This window comes from Ambystoma mexicanum, chromosome 5p (genome assembly GCF_040938575.1).
Source record: "Ambystoma mexicanum isolate Mex_15411 chromosome 5p, UKY_AmexF1_1, whole genome shotgun sequence".
Taxonomy (NCBI): Eukaryota; Metazoa; Chordata; class Amphibia; order Caudata; family Ambystomatidae; genus Ambystoma; species Ambystoma mexicanum.
The window spans coordinates 546811548-546833780 of record NC_090930.1 but is presented as its reverse complement, the minus strand read 5'-3'; the positions used below and the strand labels follow the sequence as shown (position 1 = coordinate 546833780).

The window sequence follows — 22233 nt, the reverse complement described above, 5'->3', positions numbered from 1 at the left end:
ACAGACCCATTAGTCTGATGAATACAGACAATAAAGTCTTGTCTAAAATTCTGGCAGGCCGACTCAAGAAAATCCTCCCTGGGCAAATCCATCCTGATCAAGCCGGCTTTATTAACGGGAGAGTGTCATCTACGAACTTAAGAAGATTGTTGCTAACCATGGAGGAGTGTCAGAAATCGAAACTTGAGTCAGTTGCTCTCTCCCTCGATGCTGAAAAGGCTTTCGAAAGGGTGAACTGGAACTTTTTGCAATATAAAATGGAGAAGATGAATATTTTGGAATGGAATTTATGAGCTGGGTGAAGGTCTTATATAATAGCCCATCTGCAGTGATCAACACCAACGGCAAGCTTTCTGAAGAATTTGAATTACAGTGGGGACTCGTCAAGGGTGTCCACTGTCTCCATTGTTATTTGTGATCTCTATAGAACCCTTGGCGGAAGCAATTAGATCTGCTTCACAAATTAAGGGAGTGAACTATGGTAAAACTTGCCAAAAGCTCTGGTTGTATGCAGACAATTTATTGGTTGTGGTACAAGACCTCTCAAACTTAATTGCAGAGCTGATGAGGGTTTTGAATGACTTTGGAGCAATCTAAAACTATAAAATCAATTGGCAAAATTCGGAGACTCTACCGTGTACGGACAACACAACTTGTGATGTGGTTAAGAGATTTGGATTCCGATGGTGCGCAAATAAAATGAAATACCTGGGTATCCTGGTGACTGAGGATATCAATGAACTTAGGAAAGTCAACATGGACTTATGCATACAGAAAATAAAGCAGGAAATTGATCGCTGGACTTCACTAAAGCTATCCTTAGAGGGCACGGTTAATGCAATAAAAATGACTTTGGCACCAAAAATTACTTACATTTTAGGCATGGTCCCACTCCAGGTACGAAAATCAGACTGGAGGAAAATAGATTGTATGCTACAGTCCTTTATTTGGAATGGGAAATTTCTGAGATTAAAACTCAGAGAGAAAGGTGGTTTAAACATTCTGAATTTTGAAAGATTCCACCAGGCGTTCACCTTGAAGCACATCTTTCCTTTTGTAACATTGGAAGATAACTGGGTTCGAGCTGAAGCAGAGAGGGCAGGCCCATTGGATGTGTGTGCCATTCCATGCTTTGAACGATTTCTTAAGGACAACTTGGCGGTCATATGAGCTCACAGCCAGAATAAAACCTAGTAGGAATGCAGACTCTTCAATATGACTGAATCCAAAAATAAAAAATGGAAAAAAGGTGATATTCTTGAGCGATTGGTTTTTAGCAGGGATTAAGAATGTTGGAGACTTGTTCAAGGGCCAAAGCTGGAAAACATTCTGAGAACTAAAGACAGAATTCAAGCTTGCAGTTAGTTCATATGGTGATTACAGAAAATTGAGAAGGGAGGTGAGTTTGCCAACTATGAAGGATTTTCCATCAATATCCAGTATTCAGAATTTCAGTGGGAAAGAACACTTAACCTCCAAGATGTACAATTTGTTAAGTGACTCTAGAGCCAGACCATAGAATCCTATTGACTTGGTCTTCTATTTTGAAAGAGGAAATGTCCCCACAGCGATGGTCGAACGTGTGTGGCAACATTAATGAAGTATCCCTGAACATTGGTGATCAGGACCGTCAAGTGAAGATACTTAACCGAACATTCTGGACTCCAGTCTGCCTTTTCAAGCATGGTCTACTGGACTCAGACTCTTGTTGGCGATGTGCTCAAGGGCACAGACATTAGAACATATGTTGTGGGATTGTATTAAGTTGAAGAATTTCTGGAGCAGGATCATGGAGGTGATGAATACTACCATAGGTGAAGAATTGGAATACGACTTTGCAACAATAATCCTGGGTGAAACTGTCTTGTTGGATGACTTGAACAAAAATCAAATCACCTGGATTATACAAGGAGCAGCAGTGGCAAAGAAATCGGTATTAAAGGCTTGTAAAACAACTGACTTTTTGAATTGGCGCTACTAGCTAGAGGAAATGTACAAAGTTTGTAATATTGAACGAGTAAATTACATGGTGCAAAAGAAGGCTTCAAGTATTCAGAAGATCTGGGGGTCATTCTTGGACTTAAACCTGTCATAGAGGGTGTTTAGTTTGCAGGATGCAAGACAGATAAGTAATTTTTCATTACTTTATGTAATTCAGATGATGTGAAAAACCTTTTCTTTGTTACATTCTTGTACTGTACTGATAGTTAATTTGGACATTTTAGTCAAGTTTCTGGGGTGTATTGGGGGTGTAGGGATGTTTTTTTTTATTATTATTTTTCTTCCTTTTTTCTTCTGGGTTCTTGATGGATAAAGTTTATGGATTGTCATTAATATTGTGATTTGGTTTGTATAAGAGAGTCACTGTTTTAATTGGTTTATTATTTATTCTATGAAAATAATAAATGTATATCAGACATGCACATGCGGGTCTTCTATAGCTTTGTGTATGTTATATTGTGTCCTATCTTCCTATTTTTGAAAAATCGCATAATCAGCAATCTCTCCAAATCGCCTATACTAATAGCACAGGGCAGTACCCTGCTCCACCTCTGTGCAGGACACATGGGTGATGTTGGTCACATTTCACCATTGCCAGTACACTCCAGACTGGTAAGCCGATCTCCTTGTATCCTAACTTCCTATTTTTCAATAAGTTGCAAAATCGTCAATCTCCCAAAATCGCCTATACTGATAGCACAGGGCCGGACCCCACCCTGTACAGGGTGAATGGGTGCGGTTGGTCAAATTTCACTATCCCCAGTACACCCCAGACTGGTATGCCAACCATGGGCCAATATTTCAGCCCACCAACTTTTATAGGGCTGAGGCAATCCCAAGCATACAAACAAACAAACTTTCATAAATCTGATAGCACAGGGCCAGACACCACCCTGTGCAGAGCGAATGGGTGGCGTTGGTCAGATTTCACTATCGCCAATACACCCCAGACTGGTATGCCGACCTTGGGCCAGAACTTCAGCCCACCAACTGTTGTGGGGCTCGTGCCAACAATTGCAAAATTGTCAATCTCCCGAAATCACCCATACTAATAGCACAGGGTTGGACCCCGCCCTGTGCAGGGTGAATGGGTGGGATTGGTCACCTTTCACTATCGCCATTACAACCCAGACTGGTATGCTGACCTTTGGCCATCATTTCAGCCCACCAACTTTTATGGGGCTGGAGTCAACCCCGAACATACAAACAAACTTTTACCAAATATATATATATATATATATATATATATATATATATATATATATATATATATATATATATATAGATTAAGTTGTCTTATGAAATTGGTCTATCATATTTGCTGTTTTGTATAGCATGGCCCTAGCTGTGAAGCAATGCTTTGAAACAAGAGGATACAGCAAAAGGGTACAAACATATGAATACAATTAAAATGGTAGACTATTGACGGTATGCTTGGAAGGACATGGGGGGCTAAAGAGGGATAAAAGCCAATGACAAAGGTTATGGAGGGAAAGGTGCATCCAGCCCTGATGAATTTTGGTTGGATCTGTTGCTGTGCTTTTTTGAAGCTATGTTCCTGTGAATCCCACATTATGGCACCTTTCTAAAGGATCTGTTGCGGCGTCCCTTAGTCTCAATCAGCGATTGCCTCTCCTGCCTTCTTCTCTGTATTGTATGTTCCTCTTCAGTCTGTAGAGCTCCAAATTGATAATTTAGCAGACATGTCCTCTGAGTTGCAAGGAGAGTAGTGTTTGCACTTGTTCACCTGTTACGTAATCATTACAAATATCAATCTGTAAGAAGTGTGATTGATGATCTGGCTTCTATTAAGCTGGTCCTGTTAGAAATTGACTTTTGCACCACACATTTCCAAATTCCCAACTTTTGGCTCCATTTCTCCTTTTCCCTTCGCCCATCAGTATGATACACCCCAGTGTAGAGTCCAGAGAAAAGATATTAGGGTGCTTCCTAGGTCAGTCTTAAGTAGCTGTTACTTTTTTTTATCTCCAGCTTGAAATATTGATAATACTTCAGCAACATTTAATAAATTCTCATGGTGTCCAGCTTAATCACAGTAAAGCATTGCCTTATAGATGTCATGTTATTTATTGATATGAATAGTGTCAGAAAAAGAGGCGGCTAGCACCCAAGCATACACAAGGGGAGTTCATCCTTAAGAAACAAACCTACATGAGCAGGAGAAAGCTTTTCACAGCGCCAATTCGGAAACATCCCTACACACTGATTGACAAAAAAGGTTCACAAATAAATAATCTTCTTTGCAGATCGCAATCTCCTCTTAGCCCCTAACACCAAAAGTGGAGAACAAAATGTACTTCCAACTTATCATTCCACAGCCAGAACCTCTGTGATTGATTGTATTATGTGCCCCCAAAAGGAAGTTGCATAATTCTAGAACTTTCAGAGCATGAACAAACATTAACGTGGCAATAGAACATTAATTATACATTGGTTTTCCAGAGGCCACCATACTATCCAGAATCTGCAATATGGGTCACTCAAAACAATAAACACAAGTTTGACATAGTCATCTGAAGTGAAAGAAGGGATTTTGCAACAATGGTTGATGTACCAAGCATGCCCAGTTCCAGAATTGGCTGACTCACATGAACCTGTTGGACTCATGCCTCACCTTGTACACAGTGCAAAATCACTCAACTTCATGGTCAACTGTGACATCACTTTCAAAACAAACAGTAACAACAAGACTCAAGCACCATGGGACCAGTTTGCACTCCTCAACATAGTCAGGTCTTGACGGATCCTCGCATGAAGGTATTTAGATTGCCAGGGGGTAGCGAAGACCATGTAGCTTTATATGCCGATGATATTCTGAAATACCCCAAGAAATCAGGGCCAGTAGTGATGGAGGTGATGAATAGATTTGAGGATCATTGTGGCCTCCGAGTCAAGTGGGACTTATTCTTGCCAGTGAAGGGTGAGGCGGATGCTGTCCCAGAGAATTTCCCTCTCACTATCGCTATGGGCAAGATTAAGTATTTGGGCATGCAAATTGGAGCAGATGTGGGTGTCTTCCTGCGAAATAATCTGGACCCACTATTAATGTGAACAAACGAGGATGCCAAATACTAGGCAAGTCTTCCGATCTCTTTATTGGGTAAAGCAAATCTATTCAAAATGAGGCTCTGCCCATACTGCTCTATGTTTTCCAAAAATCCCCCATCAGCTGTTTTGCACTATAGAAATCATACAGAGAGACATAATATGGGCTAAGAGCACCCCAAGAATGAAGCTCAAAACAATGACAAGATTGGTATGGGAAGTGGGACTGGGACTTCTCGACATTAAGAAGTATTATTGGGCATCCCACCTCTTGGCAGCTAATGAAGGGTGTTTGGCAACAGCAAAAGGCACATATTAGGCTGCAGCGGGAAGCGATGGGAGATCAGCCCCCAATACAAGAGATATATGGAAGCCCACAGAGACTTAAAATACTACAGCCAGGCCAGCGCACACTTGAAGTACAGAGAGATGTGACTAGGGCGATGGGCTGGGGTGGGATGGTGATACTGGAAGCACCTATATGTGGAAATCAGGATCTGCCTGAAGTTGGGAAAATAGGGGAAATGACGTGATGGTATACAAATGGTATCAGGAAAATTCAGCATATCATGAACCAAAAACATTTGGCAACCTTCAGACACCTAGAAGACACCTATGATTTAACTGACAGAGATTCATTCACATACATTTGGTTGAAAAACACAATAATGCATGAAGGTAGAGATAACAGGGATATCACGGAATGCTCCCCATAAAAGTCAACCTATTGGATGGGAAAATGACAGGAAAAGCCCTTACACTACTGTATCAGGTGACCCATATGTCTGAGGTGTGGGGCGATGGTGGGCACCTTCATGAACACGATTTGGGAATGCCCCAACATACAATCTTTCTAGGGTTCAATATTCAATATGATATCAATGGCTTTAGGCTCACACATACCAGAAAGACCCAATTTGGCTCTATTGCACGTCGGGGAGATACAGACTTGAACTCTAATGAAAAGAGCTTGGTTAAAACAGCACAGATGGTGGGCAGACGAGATGTGGCAGCAGGGCCGGCCATTCGGACAAAGCCAAGTATAAGTAGATGGACTGAAGGCATGGACCACTGTTGAGAATATTTAGGGACAGAGGTTGTCCCAGAAAACATCTCAAAATATGGGGGCATTGGCTCGACATGGTATGATCTCACGCAGAATTAGGGCTTGCGAGGTGAGATGTAAAGTATGGTGCGGAGGGATAGAGAACCCTAAGGGCGGGTGGCTTAGGTGGTACAGAAGGGAGGAAAAGGGAGGCTTCTGACCAGCCATGATGGAAATGGTAATTAAGAGGCAAGGGTTTGCGAATGAATAGTACCGTATGTTCGTTCTTTCATTTTGTTTTATTCTTTTACAAAATCAATAAAAACTGTTTTATAAAAAAACAAAAACAAAGTCAGGTGTTTCATCCATGCACCCAGATTCACAACATTTGTCCAAGCCTTGGTCTACTCAAAAAGGATGTTGGCAATGCCCTACTCACAGAAGATCAACGTGCCACTATGGCCCCTGTGAAAGATTCCAACACTCTGATTCACACTCATCATAAGACTAAGATCATTCAACCACATCACCCCCTCAAGGAGTCGCATTGGCTATCCTCCATTCAGGCATGTGTCATTTGTGCAACATAGCCTGCATCAACTACAAAGGAGCCACCACCAAAACACCCCTCCACCTGTCTAAGAAACTGACCATCTCTAGAGGTCAGGCCGCCACCAAAAACAACATCAGCAAATTGGAAACAAAAGACTGCAAGAGGCAAAAACATGGAAAGAATAGGAAAGAGGCCATGTTTTGCAATGCACCCTGTCAGTGGATCAAATTACCAATGCAGATTAGAGAGGCAAGACCTGAAGACCCTAATCTTAAATCTCCACTCAACCCTACTTTTACCCCTCTGGAGCTCCCCCTTCCCTGCTCCATCTACCCATGCCAGCTTCTCTGCTACCATTGAAACCTCCTTCATGTAACCCCTTAGGTGCATGCCCTATGTGCAGCACTCCTCTGCTTCCCAGCTAGGTTTGTGTTTTATGAAATGGTGCAAGCTACCCTAAACCAAATTAGGAGAGATGAAACTCACAGGATGTGCATCCATGATTATGGGTCCCGTTTAAATTGACTACTGCCATTGATAAAAAGAACCATGTGTGGAGGATGTTAAGAGGACTGCAAAATCAAGTATGAACAAAAGAGTGCTTCGATTCACAATGTTATGAGAAGTACAAACTATTTCAAGACTAAAGAGAGTGCCACATAACAAGAAATCCAGGAGGGCAGTGAGACATGGACATTTTTGAATTAACAGAGGCTATATAGGAAAAAGATAATAATTGGTTTTGGAATGTGCTAACAAAAGGCATGCAAATCTACAAAAGGGGCGTTGATGTAAAGATAACACGGCTAAACCACTTCAGGAAGATTTTTTTTTTGAGATGATGCCCAGTCTAATGAGCATTTGGTCTTTGGATATAGGAGCCAAAGGAATTGAATGAGCAGCTCAAACCAGCAAGAAAAAAAGCTAAGCATTAGAAGGGTTGGCTTATAACAAAACTCCAGTAGCAAACACATTGCCACCGAAATGCCTCAATGGCGTAAAAGAATGTGGGCCCTCAGGAACCAGAATATTTATTGATATTGGTCAAATGTTCTTTACAAAAATGTTTCTAGGATTCTAAACATCCTCCAGGTTTGGCAAACAGAATATAGATTCCTGTCACCTGACTATCACCGTTGTTTTTGTATGTTTCTCCCATGTTGTCATTCTGATATGCAGTGCTTCTTAAAAACCTGGAATGTCAAACTTTGCTGTTTTATGCTTTTTGCTGAAAAGTCAAACTTAGCCTTTTTTTAGAGTTTTGCTGTATAGCCAAACTTTGCTACCCCATTGCTAATTTCTCTTTACTTTTCTTGTATACTGTTGCTTCTCTGTAACCTGCTGGCACAGTGACCTGACCTCTCTCTTTTGTTCCACATCTACCTGCCTTAGTCCCCCCTGCTTCTCCATCCTGTCATAGCTTCCACTTCCGTAGCGCTTTCTGTTTCACCTATCTTTTCCAGCTGCTTCTCCATTGACTATCATTCCCTTTGCATTAAGTCTGGCAGGAAGAAGTTCAAAAAGGATATCTTGGTCTCCACCCCTGGTCTTCCTATCGCTGACACCTACTCCAATTCTTCCTCCAGAAAGACCCTCAGACAGACCCTCGGGCTAATCTCCTCCTCTTTGATAGGCACTTCCCTTGCCTCAACAACTTCCTCTCACCTCCTGCTGCCTCCTCATCACCCTCCTTGGCTACCTTGCCCTCTCTCGCCCCCCCTCATTTTCCCCTCCCATGGCTCCTTCCACTCAGCAAAGCATACCTCTGATCTGTACCCCTCCCTGGAAGGTCTTTAAGGCTGGCATCTTCATCTTGCAACTCGCAATTCTCGCTCTGCTGTCAAACACTCCTCTGACATCTGCCACCTCCTTGAAGAACTTGACCTTGATGTCCTCGGTCTTACCGAGACATGGTTCACGGCCAGCTCTGTCACAAGCTTTGACACACTCCTCCCTGATGGCTACAAGATCCTCTACGCACCCAGAACCTCCCGGTCTGGTGGGGGGGTAGCCCTGATCTTTCCTGAATGGATTCCTCCCTCTATCATTCCCACTCAAACCTACTCCTCTTTTGAATGCCTTGTCTGTAGGCACTCTCTCATAGCCATTCTCTTACAGTGGGTACTATCTTCCGGCCTCCTGGTCAAATCACCTAATTTCTCTCTAAGTGGGTGGGCCTCTCCTCATCCCTCCTGGCCTCTACCACTCAACTTCTCCTCCTCGGTGACCTCAATATTAATCTAGACTCTCCTTGTTCATCCTCTTTACTTTTCCAACTCTGAAATCTCTCCATTGGCTCCCAGTGGATGCAAGGATTACATTCAAAACCTCTACCTTATCCACAAGGCTTTCTGGGGCCTGGTTCCAAAATACCTCCAGCTATCCCTCTGTAACTACCTCCCCTCTCTTTGCTCCTCTACTTCTAACTCCCTGAGGGTCAGTCGTTTTTCAAAGAAACGAGCTGGGGGTAGATCTTTGTCTTCCGCTGGGGCCTCCCTTTGGAAGAGCCTCCCTGCCACCTTGAACCTTGAGAAGAACCATCTCCGGTTCCGGAAGCACCTCAAGACCTCCTGCTTTGCTTCTGCCTTCGCCTCCCTCTCCCCTGCTGATCTGTTCCCTCTCTCAGGATCGTGCACCTGGCCTACCCTCTGTCTTCCGGGCCCAGGTACCTGTTCACCCTGCCACCCTCCCACACTGCCTCCGGGCCACCCCTTGGACTGGGGTCTGTATCTGTACCCATACAGTCATCCTGCCTTTTTTTTATTTCTTCCTGCACTTATCAGACATACCCTGTCTGCTACCTTAAACCCAGCACTTTCCACTTGCTGGCTGCACTACCAGTTTGTTGTCTTTATTATTTATTTATTAATATTTATCTGTGTTCTCCTTTGCGCCGCACTTTCCACTTCTCCCCATGCACTTTTCCCCTCTCCCTCTCCCATGCACTTGCGCGTTCTCAATGTCACTGGGCCAAGTAAGATCGTTTTGTTTCTCCCCTGTTTTCCCTCCCTTGCATTGTCGTGCTCGGAAACACTTGTGTACGAGCGAGATATAAATAAAATATCAATATCAACAAAGTGGATTCAAAAAATCCACTCCACCTTTGCTACAGAAGAGTCCTTCAGATAGCTCAGCGGCAATGTGTTTGTCTTGGAAACAAGAAAACGCAGCCCAGCACAGGGTTGAATCCCGATCCTGCGCTTAGAAACCAATCTCTGGTATTTTGCGCAATATAAAAGAACAATTATAATTCTACTCCTATACCTGATTATTTTATTACAGCCAAGAATTTGAGACCATGTACAGACCGGTTCTGGACTAGTCGACAGAAAAGCTCCACACTTTAGGAACTGCGTCACACTGTAGTTCAGGTGTAAAAAGTATATATTTAATATGTTGCCCTTTCCAGATAACACGTGTTTCGACACACAAGTGTCTTCTTCAAATCAGGGCTAATCGAAACTGACATAATGTAATAGCATATATTAACAACATTATAAATTGAGGACATTGAAAAACCAAAAATCCAAACAATAACCAAAACATCCATCGTCGCATAAGTGTAAAAAAGATGCCACCAAATACCATGATACAGTTTAAAGTCACAGAAAGTCAGGGAGGGGTGAAAGGGGAGGAGGTTTAAGATATAAAAGAAAGAGAGAGAACAGCAAATAGACAAAGGCAAAATATAATTATTAGTTCGATTTATATGAATGTTTCATCTCAACATAACATGACCAGTTCTTTTCTTACACAAGGTTATATAAAGTTTTGCTCATGGGAACCTTACCTATCGTCCATATCTAGGTTTCCAATGCAGAAAAGCACAAAATATCACGGGATGAATCCCCCTATGTGAGATCAGAATGCAAATTGTGGGTTAAATGCCAGTTTATGTGCTCTGTGCTATTCCTAATGATACGAGTCTACGGCATCTTTAGCCATTACAAATCTTTGGCTGACAGAGAAAAAAACGAAGTATATGTTTGGCCTATCAAGTGCAACAAAAGGATTTAGGAAGTGTGGATCATGTAGCATGCGCAAACACGCGCACTCTAACACAGAGTCGTTCACAGACTCAAGGGGAACAACCATCACATTCAAGGACACAATTAATTGTCGCAGCAAATACATTGTATACGCCATCATATGTACATGCGAACGGATATGCATTGAAGTACTATCCGTGAGCTTAGGTCTAGAATACGAGAACACTACCATGGTATCAGTAAACTGGATACAACCTTGCCACTAGCACTACACTGGAAAACCAAACATCAATTGGATGACAAAATGAAGTTGAGGTTCATTGGTCTCAAACAGGCTCTTCTGGGGGAAAGAGGTGGAAACAGAGAAGTCCTCCTTCGCCAGCTTGAAGCCCGTCTCATTTGCAAGTTTAGAGCAACTGACTTTGGACTCAACCAAGAGCATGAGATGGGACATTGGCCCTCATTACGACCCAGGCGTTGGACCATGGTGCTAATAGCACCATGGTCCATGCCGGTAACTTACCGACTCCGCCATGGCGGAATGGGGAATTGCCGCCCCATTCCGAGGTTGGCGGGGCGGTAATTCCCCATGCCGCCATGGCCCTTCCCCATTCCCATTTTTGCCCCATAGGGCTCAATGGGACTGGGGAAGGTGCTAATTACGGCACCGTAAATTACGGTGCCGTAATTAGCTCCTAGGTCCCTTTGCAGGTTGCTTTTTTAACGCCTGCTAAAAGCAGGCGTTAAAGTGCCACCCTCAAAGGGACCTCGTAATCAGGCGTTAAGGGTTTAACGGCGCCGCCACCTTCTACGGCGCCGTTAACCCCTTAACGCCTGGGTTGTAATGAGGGCCATTTTCTCTAATTGAAATTAAGAATATGTATATTTAATACTATAAGCCAATCTATACTTGAACTACGTATGTATGGCTATACTAACTCATTCACTTTGATACACCTAATATTAATTCTCAATTCTAGTCACCTCTTTATGTTCGCTCTTATGCTAACATGTGTAATTATACTTCTAACCAGTCATGCCCGACTAGCACACAAGATATGTGTCCAGGCAGTCCCCCACGTAATGGGCTCTTTCGCTATGCTCGATGCTGTTTATGGCCCTTTCTAGTATCTGGCCATACACTTATTACAAAATACATACACTTCACTCACCAAACCTGCAGCACAAAACTAATAATAGAATGATGTAGGGACCATAGTGTCTTTTTTGCTCTACATATGTGATCACATGCATTTATTTATACAGATAAGACATCATATACTGTAATGTGCTGGACAATGGGACCTTACGATATGGTCTTTCACTTTGTATAACCCATAATATACTAAAGAAAGCTTCAACATGGCACCCAGCGTTCCGATACATAGGATGAAATATTGATCAAAATAGAAGAAGGACTTGGGTTGCCATGGCAACCAATGTATACACAGGGCAGTGCAGCCGGTTTCAAGACCAGACGGCAGGATACTTTGCATGGTACTGAGGTAAGCCCAAACAGCGGTACATGCTGGAATAAATAGGCTCCCTAACTATACAATAACACGATAATGCAGGACCGCGTGTAGGGGTGCATCCGGGCGGTGCTTGGGCGGCCGCTTTCGTAGTACCATGAGGTGCCGCAGTTGTGGTTGCGCGAAGGCTGTGCGGAGGTGCTCGCTCAACGCAGATCCGATTTGAATGTACAATAACACCGGGGTATCTAAACTTCCAGCGGAAACCAGTATACATATATTTATGTGGTTTAATGAGTACGTATACAGCAAAATCGTTTGACTCTCTAATGTTCTGTATATTCAAATAGCGAAAAGCAATTTGCATATTTTTAAGTGGTTTTAGGAGTATGAATACAGTGTAATCGTTAGACTTTCTCATTTTCTGTATATCCATTTACCTTCAATAGAGCAAACATATACTTTGTTTTTTTCTCTGTCAGCCAAAGATTTGTAATGGCTAAAGATGCCGTAGACTCGTATCATTAGGAATACCACAGCGCACATAAACTGGCATTTAACCCACGATTTGCATTCTGATCTCACATAGGGGGATTCATCCTGTGACATTTTGTGCTTTTTTGAATTGGAAACCTAGATATGGACGATAGGTAAGGTTCCCATGAACTAAACCTTATATAACCTTGTGTAAGAAAAGAAGTGGTCATGTTATGTTGAGATGAAACATTCATATAAATCGAACTAATAATTATATTTTGCCTTTGTCTATTTGCTGTTCTCTCTCTTTCTTTTATATCTTAAACCTCCACCCCTTTCACCCCTCCCTGACTTTCTGTGACTTTAAACTGTATCATGGTATTTGGTGGCATCTTTTTTACACTTATGCGACGATGGATGTTTTGGTTATTGTTTGTATTTTTGGTTTTTCAATGTCCTCAATTTATAATGTTGTTAATATATGCTATTACATTATGTCAGTTTCGATTAGCCCTGATTTGAAGAAGACACTTGTGTGTCGAAACACGTGTTATCTGGAAAGGGCAACATATTAAATATATACTTTTTTCACCTGAACTACAGTGTGGCGCAGTTCCTAAAGTGTGGAGCTTTTCTGTCTACTGTTTTTCCAAGGGGTTGGGGTATGGTCCCCCTTTTTCTGCCCCGCACTAACTGCGGCACAATCCCAAATTGTATTAGGAACCAGGCGCATGGGCTTATAAATTGGTACAAAAAAAAAGAACTTTTTTACGGTTCTGGACTAGGTTGCAGCAATATAGGATGGACCCCACACTCCTGAAAACAATTATTAATCTCTATATCAATACTTACACCCCAGAAAAATAGGATTTGAGTGCTAGAAATGTGAACTCCTTCAGACAGCCATAAGAGTAAAACAAGGTTGTCTCATGGATCCAGCATTATTCAAGCTTTTTACGAAGGACTTGTGAGTAACTGTTATTCCCCTGCTGCATGCAGATGACTTTATGATATTGGCAAGACAAGAACAACTGCCTAGAGTAAAAAACATACACCTAAAACAGTGCAATAAGGGGATCCAAGCAAAAAAAGGAAGAAAACATGACTTTCATAATCAACAGAAAGATGTTTGGAAAATGTAAAATCTTACCCGTACGTGAGCCTGATTATGACTAATTAACATAATTGAAAGACCCATCACTTCATCATTTTCGTAAAAAAGGAAAAGCGGCAAAGCATGATAAGCAATTTGCTGGAAGATTGGGATCTAATTCTTCAAGTCGCATGAAGTTGTTGATGTCAAAATAGGATTTCCTATCGGGCACTTATATGAGGTGATACGAAGGGGGTAGAGATGATTGCTCTTTTTGGAAGAACATTTAGGAAATGACTCCAAAATTTATCCCAAGCATGATCAACAGTAACTCTCGAAAAAGGCCTTGCATATACTTCCATCGTGAGTCGATTAAGATGTGCCCCAACGCTGTTTTCCTTCAAAAGACGCATACGTATGGAGGACAACCTTGTAGACCGCAGCTGGAAAGAATTCGCTAGAGAAGAGCACAACTCGAAGAGCCGAATAGCCTTGCAAGTAACACTGCACCTAAAAGAGGTCGAAACTCCCGGGCTGCAAAATTAAACAACAAAGGCAATCCTGAAAAGGAGCTTGCAAGCAACCAGAACATTGACTAAAAAGAAGACATGTAATGAATGCTAGGAATCTCGCTTGAATGCCATTTAATCCGATTTTCTATCCTCACAAATATCTCAATCTTACCCCCTGAACCTCACCTTTTTAAAAGCAATTAGAGTGTCTACAGAATAACAGTTTACAAGTGGCCAAGATTAAGAAGAAAAATGGCGAAGACTTAACACAGGTCTGCTCATGTGATATGAGTGCCAAAGAAACCTTAGTAACAAATGAGGGAAAGAATGCCTATGGCCATGATGAGCTGCACTGTAACCAGGCATTTGAAAGAGATAATGGCCTCCGCTACCACCGAGATCCCAACATAACAGAAATAATTCATGAAATAAACGTTCTCCCCATCTGAAAACTCAAAAGGGAAATCCAATAATATAGGAAAATCCACACATGAAAGGGGTAATTACAATTCATCAAGGAAAATAATGTAAGAAATCGAGTCATTCCATTTCAAGTTCATCAGGCAAAGATGAATAGATTTAGGATTATTCGTACTTAGACAAGCTTACTCATGTAGAAGTGCTGTTGTATTCTGCTTTCATGTTATCTTCTTGTATTTTTAGTCTTCTTTTTCTTTTGATAAATGACTTATATTAAAAAGCTTTTGACAGACATCTTTCAAATCCAAAATGGTAGCAGCCTGCACACTATCCCGTATAACTTTAAAATCTAAAACTCTAAAACTATAGATTTAGTGTTTACTTCCCAAAAATAATGAAAGATCTGCGCAAGCGAGAAAGCTCTAAAATACTCAGCCTAAGCTAAGGCTCCTCCGTAACAAATAGGGGTCTAACCTCCTCCATTATCCACCTAGCCTTGGGCTGGGTGATCGGCTCACTGCTGTTTCCTCTCTTGGTTCCTTAACGATCCATCGCTGAAGATGTGCCTGCCCTCTTCCTCCACCTTTGTTAGCTCCCTGCTACCGTGTATTGATCCCATGCACTCTGATTCTCTTGCTGTTTTCTTCTCCCTGTGGCTTGTAATGCACAGGAAGTGGCAATACTCAGGAAGTGGCAGGCCGTTCTTGGAGCTAACAGCTTAAAGGCCAAATGAACAGGCCCAAGCATAACACGTGCTTTTAACAAGGGATAAAATCCTTCACCCTGGCTAGTAGCACCCTGGCATAATGTCCTCTGGGAAGACATTACACATTGAAACCTTTAATTTTCCAATTTCTTTCCCTTTTGTTCCAAAATAAATTCAAAACACCAATTTTACTTTCCTTCACTTTTCAACTATCCCCTACACCCTTCGCGCTTCTGCATCCTAAGCCACATTCTCACGATAGAATTGGGCTATTATGTAGGGTCTTCCGCTTGGCTCCTGCTGGGGTCTGAATGGCAAATGAGTATGCGTTCCGCATCCCTAGTGCTACTGGTTTGCGAAAGCCTTTTTAGAGAATTTCTCTACAGTGCGTATACAGAGACAACATCAGGCAGCATATCAATCAAAAAGAATTACATAAGTAAAAACAGGCCCATGACAATCATGTAAATCTCATTTCATTAATGAAGTCATTTATAATGGAATATTAAAATATTAAAAGAAATGTCTGCTGAGCCATACCTTCCATCTTAAAAGTAGCTGTGTTGTGAGGGCATAGTTAACTCATATTTACTTATTCAATTTGTGCACAATTTCCCCAGACATCATCTAGACAGAATTTCATGTGCCAGTACAGCAAGTTCATGAAGGCAAATGCAGCTCCTCTGTGTTTAAGGGAGTAAGTCATCTGACAATTTTTAAAATGTCATCTTCCATGCAGCATGTGTTTGTGAAGTGGATCGAAATATCTTAGAGATATGCATTATCACTCTTATGTCCTGCGCTGCTTTGCTGGTTTAAACATAAATTGATGACCATGTTAAACTTTCAAGGCAAAGTTCCTAACTGGCCAGCTAGGAAAAGCTTTAGAAAATAGGTCTACAAAATCTTTGCATATTTGGATTGTCCACACCCTGGTTCAGGCCTAGTACACAGAGACTGCTCCACAGAAGATCGTTTTCAAAGTCCTCCAATTTGATATTGCAGCAAAAAGCTGCACTTCCTGAGCATGTTGCAATATTACTAAAAAAACAGAAGCTCCTTCAGTCTGTGCATCTCTTTCTTCAAAGTGTTCAATCCTCTGATTGGTCGGATTACTGTGGAATCCATGGATGTAACTGCAGACTACATTTCATTAAAGACATTCTGTTCTGCCGATAAACGAGCAAGGGGAGCACTTGAAGGATGCTCTTCCCTACAGTCTTTCTTAGGAATAGAAGCCTGAGGAATCCTTCCTATGAGGATATCCGGTCTCATTGAGTTTTTCTTACATAACATTTGTTTATTTTCTAGGCCATCTGATGCCGTCAACCGGAAGCTTTCAATGGATAAAATTTACCTCGTTGACTCTGGTGGACAGTACATGTGAGTATTTTTTGATGTTACATTAAATTAATGGAAGTCATTGCAATGGTTAAAAATTACATCTAGAAGTTCATTGTTTAGTATCAACAGCAAACGTACATATAGCAAAACATAATGACCCGGAACATCATTTGGGGAACTGGAGCAACTTTTCAGTATGCTGATGTCCTCATTTAAGATTAGTGTTATTAATGTTCATAAATCAGATGATATAATATGATATGATATGGCATTTGTAACGCGCCTATACACAAGTGTTTCAAGTTTACACAAGTGATGCAATATTAATTTCATTTCCAACACAACCATGTAGTTTAATCAAATATTTTGTCAATGATATGGTCATCCATGTAGTGACTAATACATGTATTAAATGAATAAATGTATGCATTTACATGATCCTTCTGGTGGGGAAGGAAAACCACTGCTTGAACTTGGCTATGCCAATTTAAATGCAAAAACATCCCAATGGATAAGAATAATTCAAGAAAATGGGCAATAACTCAGTCAACGTAATGTAATGATTCTAAAGCTGTTTCCCTTTCAGCAAACTGGGTATGTACAAAACAGAAAAGTAAAGCAAGAAAGAAATGTCAATGGACAACTGATCCACTCATTATAATTATCACTACTGTTCCTACGTTTTGAGAGTTTAAAGCACTGAAAGTTTCAGCATACGATGCATATAATGGTTTATTGTACTCTTTTCCCAAATCTTTTTTTTTTAAATGATAATTAAAAATGTCTTTGGTTGTGATCTTGGTGAATGTCTGGAGTCAATTTACGCCACAGTTTGTGCCCTTGGGTAGAAAGGGATATAGATACAGCTCCTTCTTGTTTTGTTCATGTTTCCCCAGTGCCATTGTGAAAGGTAAACTGGAGCTGTTTTCCATTAATATCTGTGTGTTGTTCATAGGATATTCTGATTTATATTATTGCTGTTTGTACAGGAACCATTTGGGCTGCCAGGGAGACAGGCAACTTGAAAGCAACGTGGCTGCCAGGATTGCCCCGAAATCTAATGCTAACTTTTGTGTCTGTTTGGAAACAGAGGTTGTTATCTAGCAAATATTTTTGAAAGGTTGTTAGAAAGTTTGAAATGTTGTTGTTACTTATTGGTTTGGTTTCATACACTTGTTGAATATAATTTGCATAACGTTTGAAGGAGTCAGTCAAGTGTTCAAGGAAGGAGGCCATAGGTGGCAAGTATGAAGCACTCAGGAGATAATGATGACATTGTGGACTGGAAAAAGTGTCGGGTTGAGCCTGGATCTGAAATGACTTGCTTGTACCCCGGTCAAGCTCATGTTCCTCTGGGAGCCACTCATAGTTCTCCAGATGGTCTGTAGCATTGTAAGCAGAGTCCTGTAAACTGTAGGCCCAGGGAGTTCTAGCAAAGCAGGATTTCGCCTAGTGAAAATAAAATCTCATGCTCTTGGATCATGACCTTCCCTGTGTTAGGCCTTTAGATCTATGAAAATATTAAAACACCTTAATTTATTATGAGCACTAAATGTGCAGTTACATAGAATTGCATTTATAAGGTGTACAAACTCATTAGAACTATTCAAAACTATTTGGAAACAGTAAACATTCTCTGCATTGTTTTGTTTTATTATGTCTGGTGATATTTTATACTTTTCTTTGAAGCACACTTAAATTGGGATTATTTTATGCTTCTTTAGAGTGAACCATATTTATCAAACAAAAGACAACTGCCCAACAATATATTTACATAGACAACATGGGCCCACAGTTGTCCCTAAGGTTTTATTGGCTGTTTATACATTTCTGAAGACTATAAAATCCTGGGATTTGTTAGAGTGATAAGAAATTGTGTTCCTTTTACTAATATGCACATATGGGGTGTTCATTGTTACAATAAAGATTTACTTTTGCAAGTTGAAGTCAGTGTTAAATCTAAGCTCAATTGTTGAGTGACTAGGAAACCATTTAATTACATTGTTTTAAAAACCCTTTCCCGTTCTACTTTATCTGCAGGTTGATCAACAGATGTTATAAACTGAACAATCATTTAAGAGATAGTGCTTATTCTTTTGATATTTAAGGCAAGATAAATTGTCCTGTTTCTGTGTTTCTTGTACGCCTGTAATAACCATTTTCTCACAATTGAGACTCTCCCGGAGCAAAGGTAGAGCTCAGCTACAAACCAGTATCATTTGTTTTTTCTTCATATTGTCACATATGTTCCTCAGGTGATCTTTCATGCTCTTTCCCTGAAGAAAGGGACCTTCCTCATGGCGAAGATACAAGACATGTACTTTTACCTGTGGCTTTTATTTTGACATTTTACCCTCTACGAACCCTGAACCCTTTGGCTGAGGCATATCAATGAAAGTGTTAAACACAAAATGGCTTTATCCCACCAAAATAAAAATGAGTCACTGTTAATTGCTTTTCCCTACTTCTACTGCAACGCATGAATCTAAATGCAGCATGCACGTACTCTGAAACCAGCACCTTTTTTTGTCAATGGGAGAGTGTGGATTTCATTCAGTCTGTATTTTAGTATGAGCACATTTTAATTTGTAGGTTATTGATGACAAAGAAGATAGTCATTCAACTCTTTTGTTCATCAAGTATGCCATGAAGGCGTCAAGAATCACTATTTAGTATTTTTACGATATATATTTAATACATTTTAGTTCAATTTAGCAAACTTAAGTATTACCATTCAATAAAACATTCTTCAATGCTTTGATGTTCTTCCTAGAAATGCTATCTCACCCCTTTCAGTGTATCTCTCACTAAACATCATAATTGATTCCAAAACAATGATGTTGCAATTCTAATCATCTCAGAAATTAAACATCTTTGCTTGTGGCTTCTAGAAGCAATCAATACATAGCATGAGCTGTCAATCTAAAAGCAAAGTTCAAACGAGCCTACATTGTATACTTCTTAAAAAATGGCTTCTAAAACATATCACCCTCTAAACTATTTCTCAAAATCGATTGCATCAGTTCGGTGCAACGACAAGTGCAGGCAGCACTCAGTTGTTTCAATTTAGATTACGTCTGGCCTAGGCCTCCTCATTAAAAAGACAGTGTTTATCTAAAAACATAGCAAACTGCATAGCACAAAGCAAACACTTATCAAAAAGTGCTGTACTTTTAAATTCACTATCAACTACGAATGGGCACAGGAACATTTATTTATTTGAAATCTGAATAGCACCTGTCTTACTTTGGAAACTGGCAGAACAGAATCTTCTGACCCTTTGATTCAGACTAACATAGGATAAACGTAGGATAAACAGAATCATATGCTTTTTAATCTAAACATCTTGTGCTAATTTTCGCTTAAATTGGCATACTGAAAAGTGAAGGAGCTTGGAATTCCATCGGAACCATCTAAGAATCATTGCCATCCGCACACCCACCAGCTGATCCTCAAAAGAGACCTTTGTCCACCTGCCAAGCATCTGGAAATTCAGCGTGTTCTAGCCCTATCTCAGCATCTCATTTTGGATATATACACAATTAATCTTTACTCTTATCTCTGTGTGCAGGTTGGACAGGACAGTGTTTAAAAAAGAGAGGGTATTTAAAGCCATTAGATCAAAACATACGTTATTTGCTATAACTCTGGAAGTTCTTTGGGGCCTGTTTGGATTTTAGAAAACTAAATTTGCTATGGAAATTGTCAATGATGGAATATTTTGTCTAAAGTGCACCTGGGGATCATTGTGATAGACTTTCTATCTGTTTTGCAAAAGTCTGCTATCTGCCTTTAAACCTAAGCAAGGCTTATTTACATTCTCTGTGATGTTTGGACTTAGCAGTGGTGTTGCACATCTCTGAGGTGCGAGCCAAAAACCACATGAATGATCTGGCCCTTATTACTGTACTGTGATAAAATAGACATTTCTCATCGTACAATAGAATCCAATTTGCATCAACATTTGATACAGTTTAATATGTGTCTAATTGCTACCTTTAAGCTATATGGACATGTAGTTGTATTATACAGGTTCTGCCTTTCTAAGTGCAAGTCTTGTAATGGCATGCAGTGAAATAATTAAGTTCTTTGGAACCCCCTGCTTTTCCAAGTGTGTTTAGGCGGTTGGTACAATTCCTGCCCTTCTAAATTTGTGCCGGTGTTGGCACAATTCCTGCCTTCTTTGCTCTTTCTATTTACAGCGAATAATTGATTTTCTATAATTCTAACTTTGCAAGTGTTTACAATTCTAACCCTACCAATCAAATGAGCCTTGCCAAACCATTAATTTGAATTGCATATAAGAAGACACATATTTGCTTTACTTTAAGCTAAATGATACCCAGGTATTCTGAATAGCTCCTACTGTTCAAATGTTGTATTTTAGGGACATCAATGGCTTGCTTTACTGCAAAAGTTGATTAATATGTATTCCTCCTCAAAAACAGTCATAATCTGTAAAACGCTGCCTTGGACAGCTGCCGGGCTCAGCCCAATATTATTGCTTCAAAAAACAAAAATTTGTAAAGATTTCTAAAAACATAATGTTCGGAGTGTTTGTAGTGGTACTATTGGATAAGCTAGTCTTGATTATGTCAATGACAAAGAAAGAGGAAAAAACATTTTCATCACTTTTTATCACACTCCATAGGTTAGTGGAGTAGAAGCCAGATTGGTAGGTCTGTAGGAGGTTGTTGGAGTTGATGTGTGCTTGAGGTTGAGTGAATATAGCTATTTTGAGGGTCTTACCGAAGAATGGAGGGTGTGTGATGGGACAATAGTTGCTGGGGGTCATTGGGAACACTGATACAATGATAGTTTCCAGCATAGGTAAATTGTTTTCTATTCTGATTATTCCTTGTCTGACATATCCAGGTCAGGCTTAACATAGTAAAACATATGTGGGTTGTTTGAGGCTCACACTTGAGGTTTAATTCCAAATTGGAGCAGAGTTGCAGGTAAACATTTTTTAAATATAACCATCTAGAAATAGATCTAAGCTAAAAATAGTTCTAGAAGCAATGATACATTTTAATCTGGGCTACAAAAAGGAGCACTACTTTGGTCTTCCTGTCTGCCAAAACCTCTGCTTACAGGCTGCCGTAAATGCCACAAACGTCATCGAACCTCAGCATTCAGTCAAAGGATCTGCTGGGTATCCTTGAAATGGAGATATTTTGTTAAATCATGTGCTTAACATATAAATTCCTATCTCTGTCAAAATATCTCACCAGGCAAACATGTCTTATTGATCTTCTTGTAAGGACCCTATCTGGATCCTATGAGACCTTACAAAAAGCGTATTTAAATATTATACAAATTCAATAGGCATTAGGATGTCATATAAGTTCTTAGCATTTCAAAACCAAACAAGATTCGCTTACTTTCTAATAAGATCCTTATCGGACTGGTGTATGGGATTATTATACCCCAAAGTGCACAGTGATTTATGTAGGGATGTGTCAAAATAGCTGTGTGCAACTAGTGGCTTCGAAGTTGCTGGACCTTCCGTGCATTGCATATAAGAGCCAGGTGGGTTCCCCTTTCCGATTTCC

The 22233-nt window shown here is 40.5% G+C and overlaps 1 protein-coding gene across 1 annotated transcript in view; it reads left to right on the top strand.

Moving 5' to 3' along the window:
* LOC138481079 (xaa-Pro aminopeptidase 2-like) overlaps nt 1-22233 on the top strand; it is a 450117-nt gene that overhangs the window by 325794 nt on the left and 102090 nt on the right. Inside the window, exon 14 of the mRNA XM_069612975.1 lies at nt 16646-16717. Coding sequence (XP_069469076.1) covers nt 16646-16717 — 72 coding nt within the window. The remainder of the gene's footprint in view (nt 1-16645; nt 16718-22233) is intronic.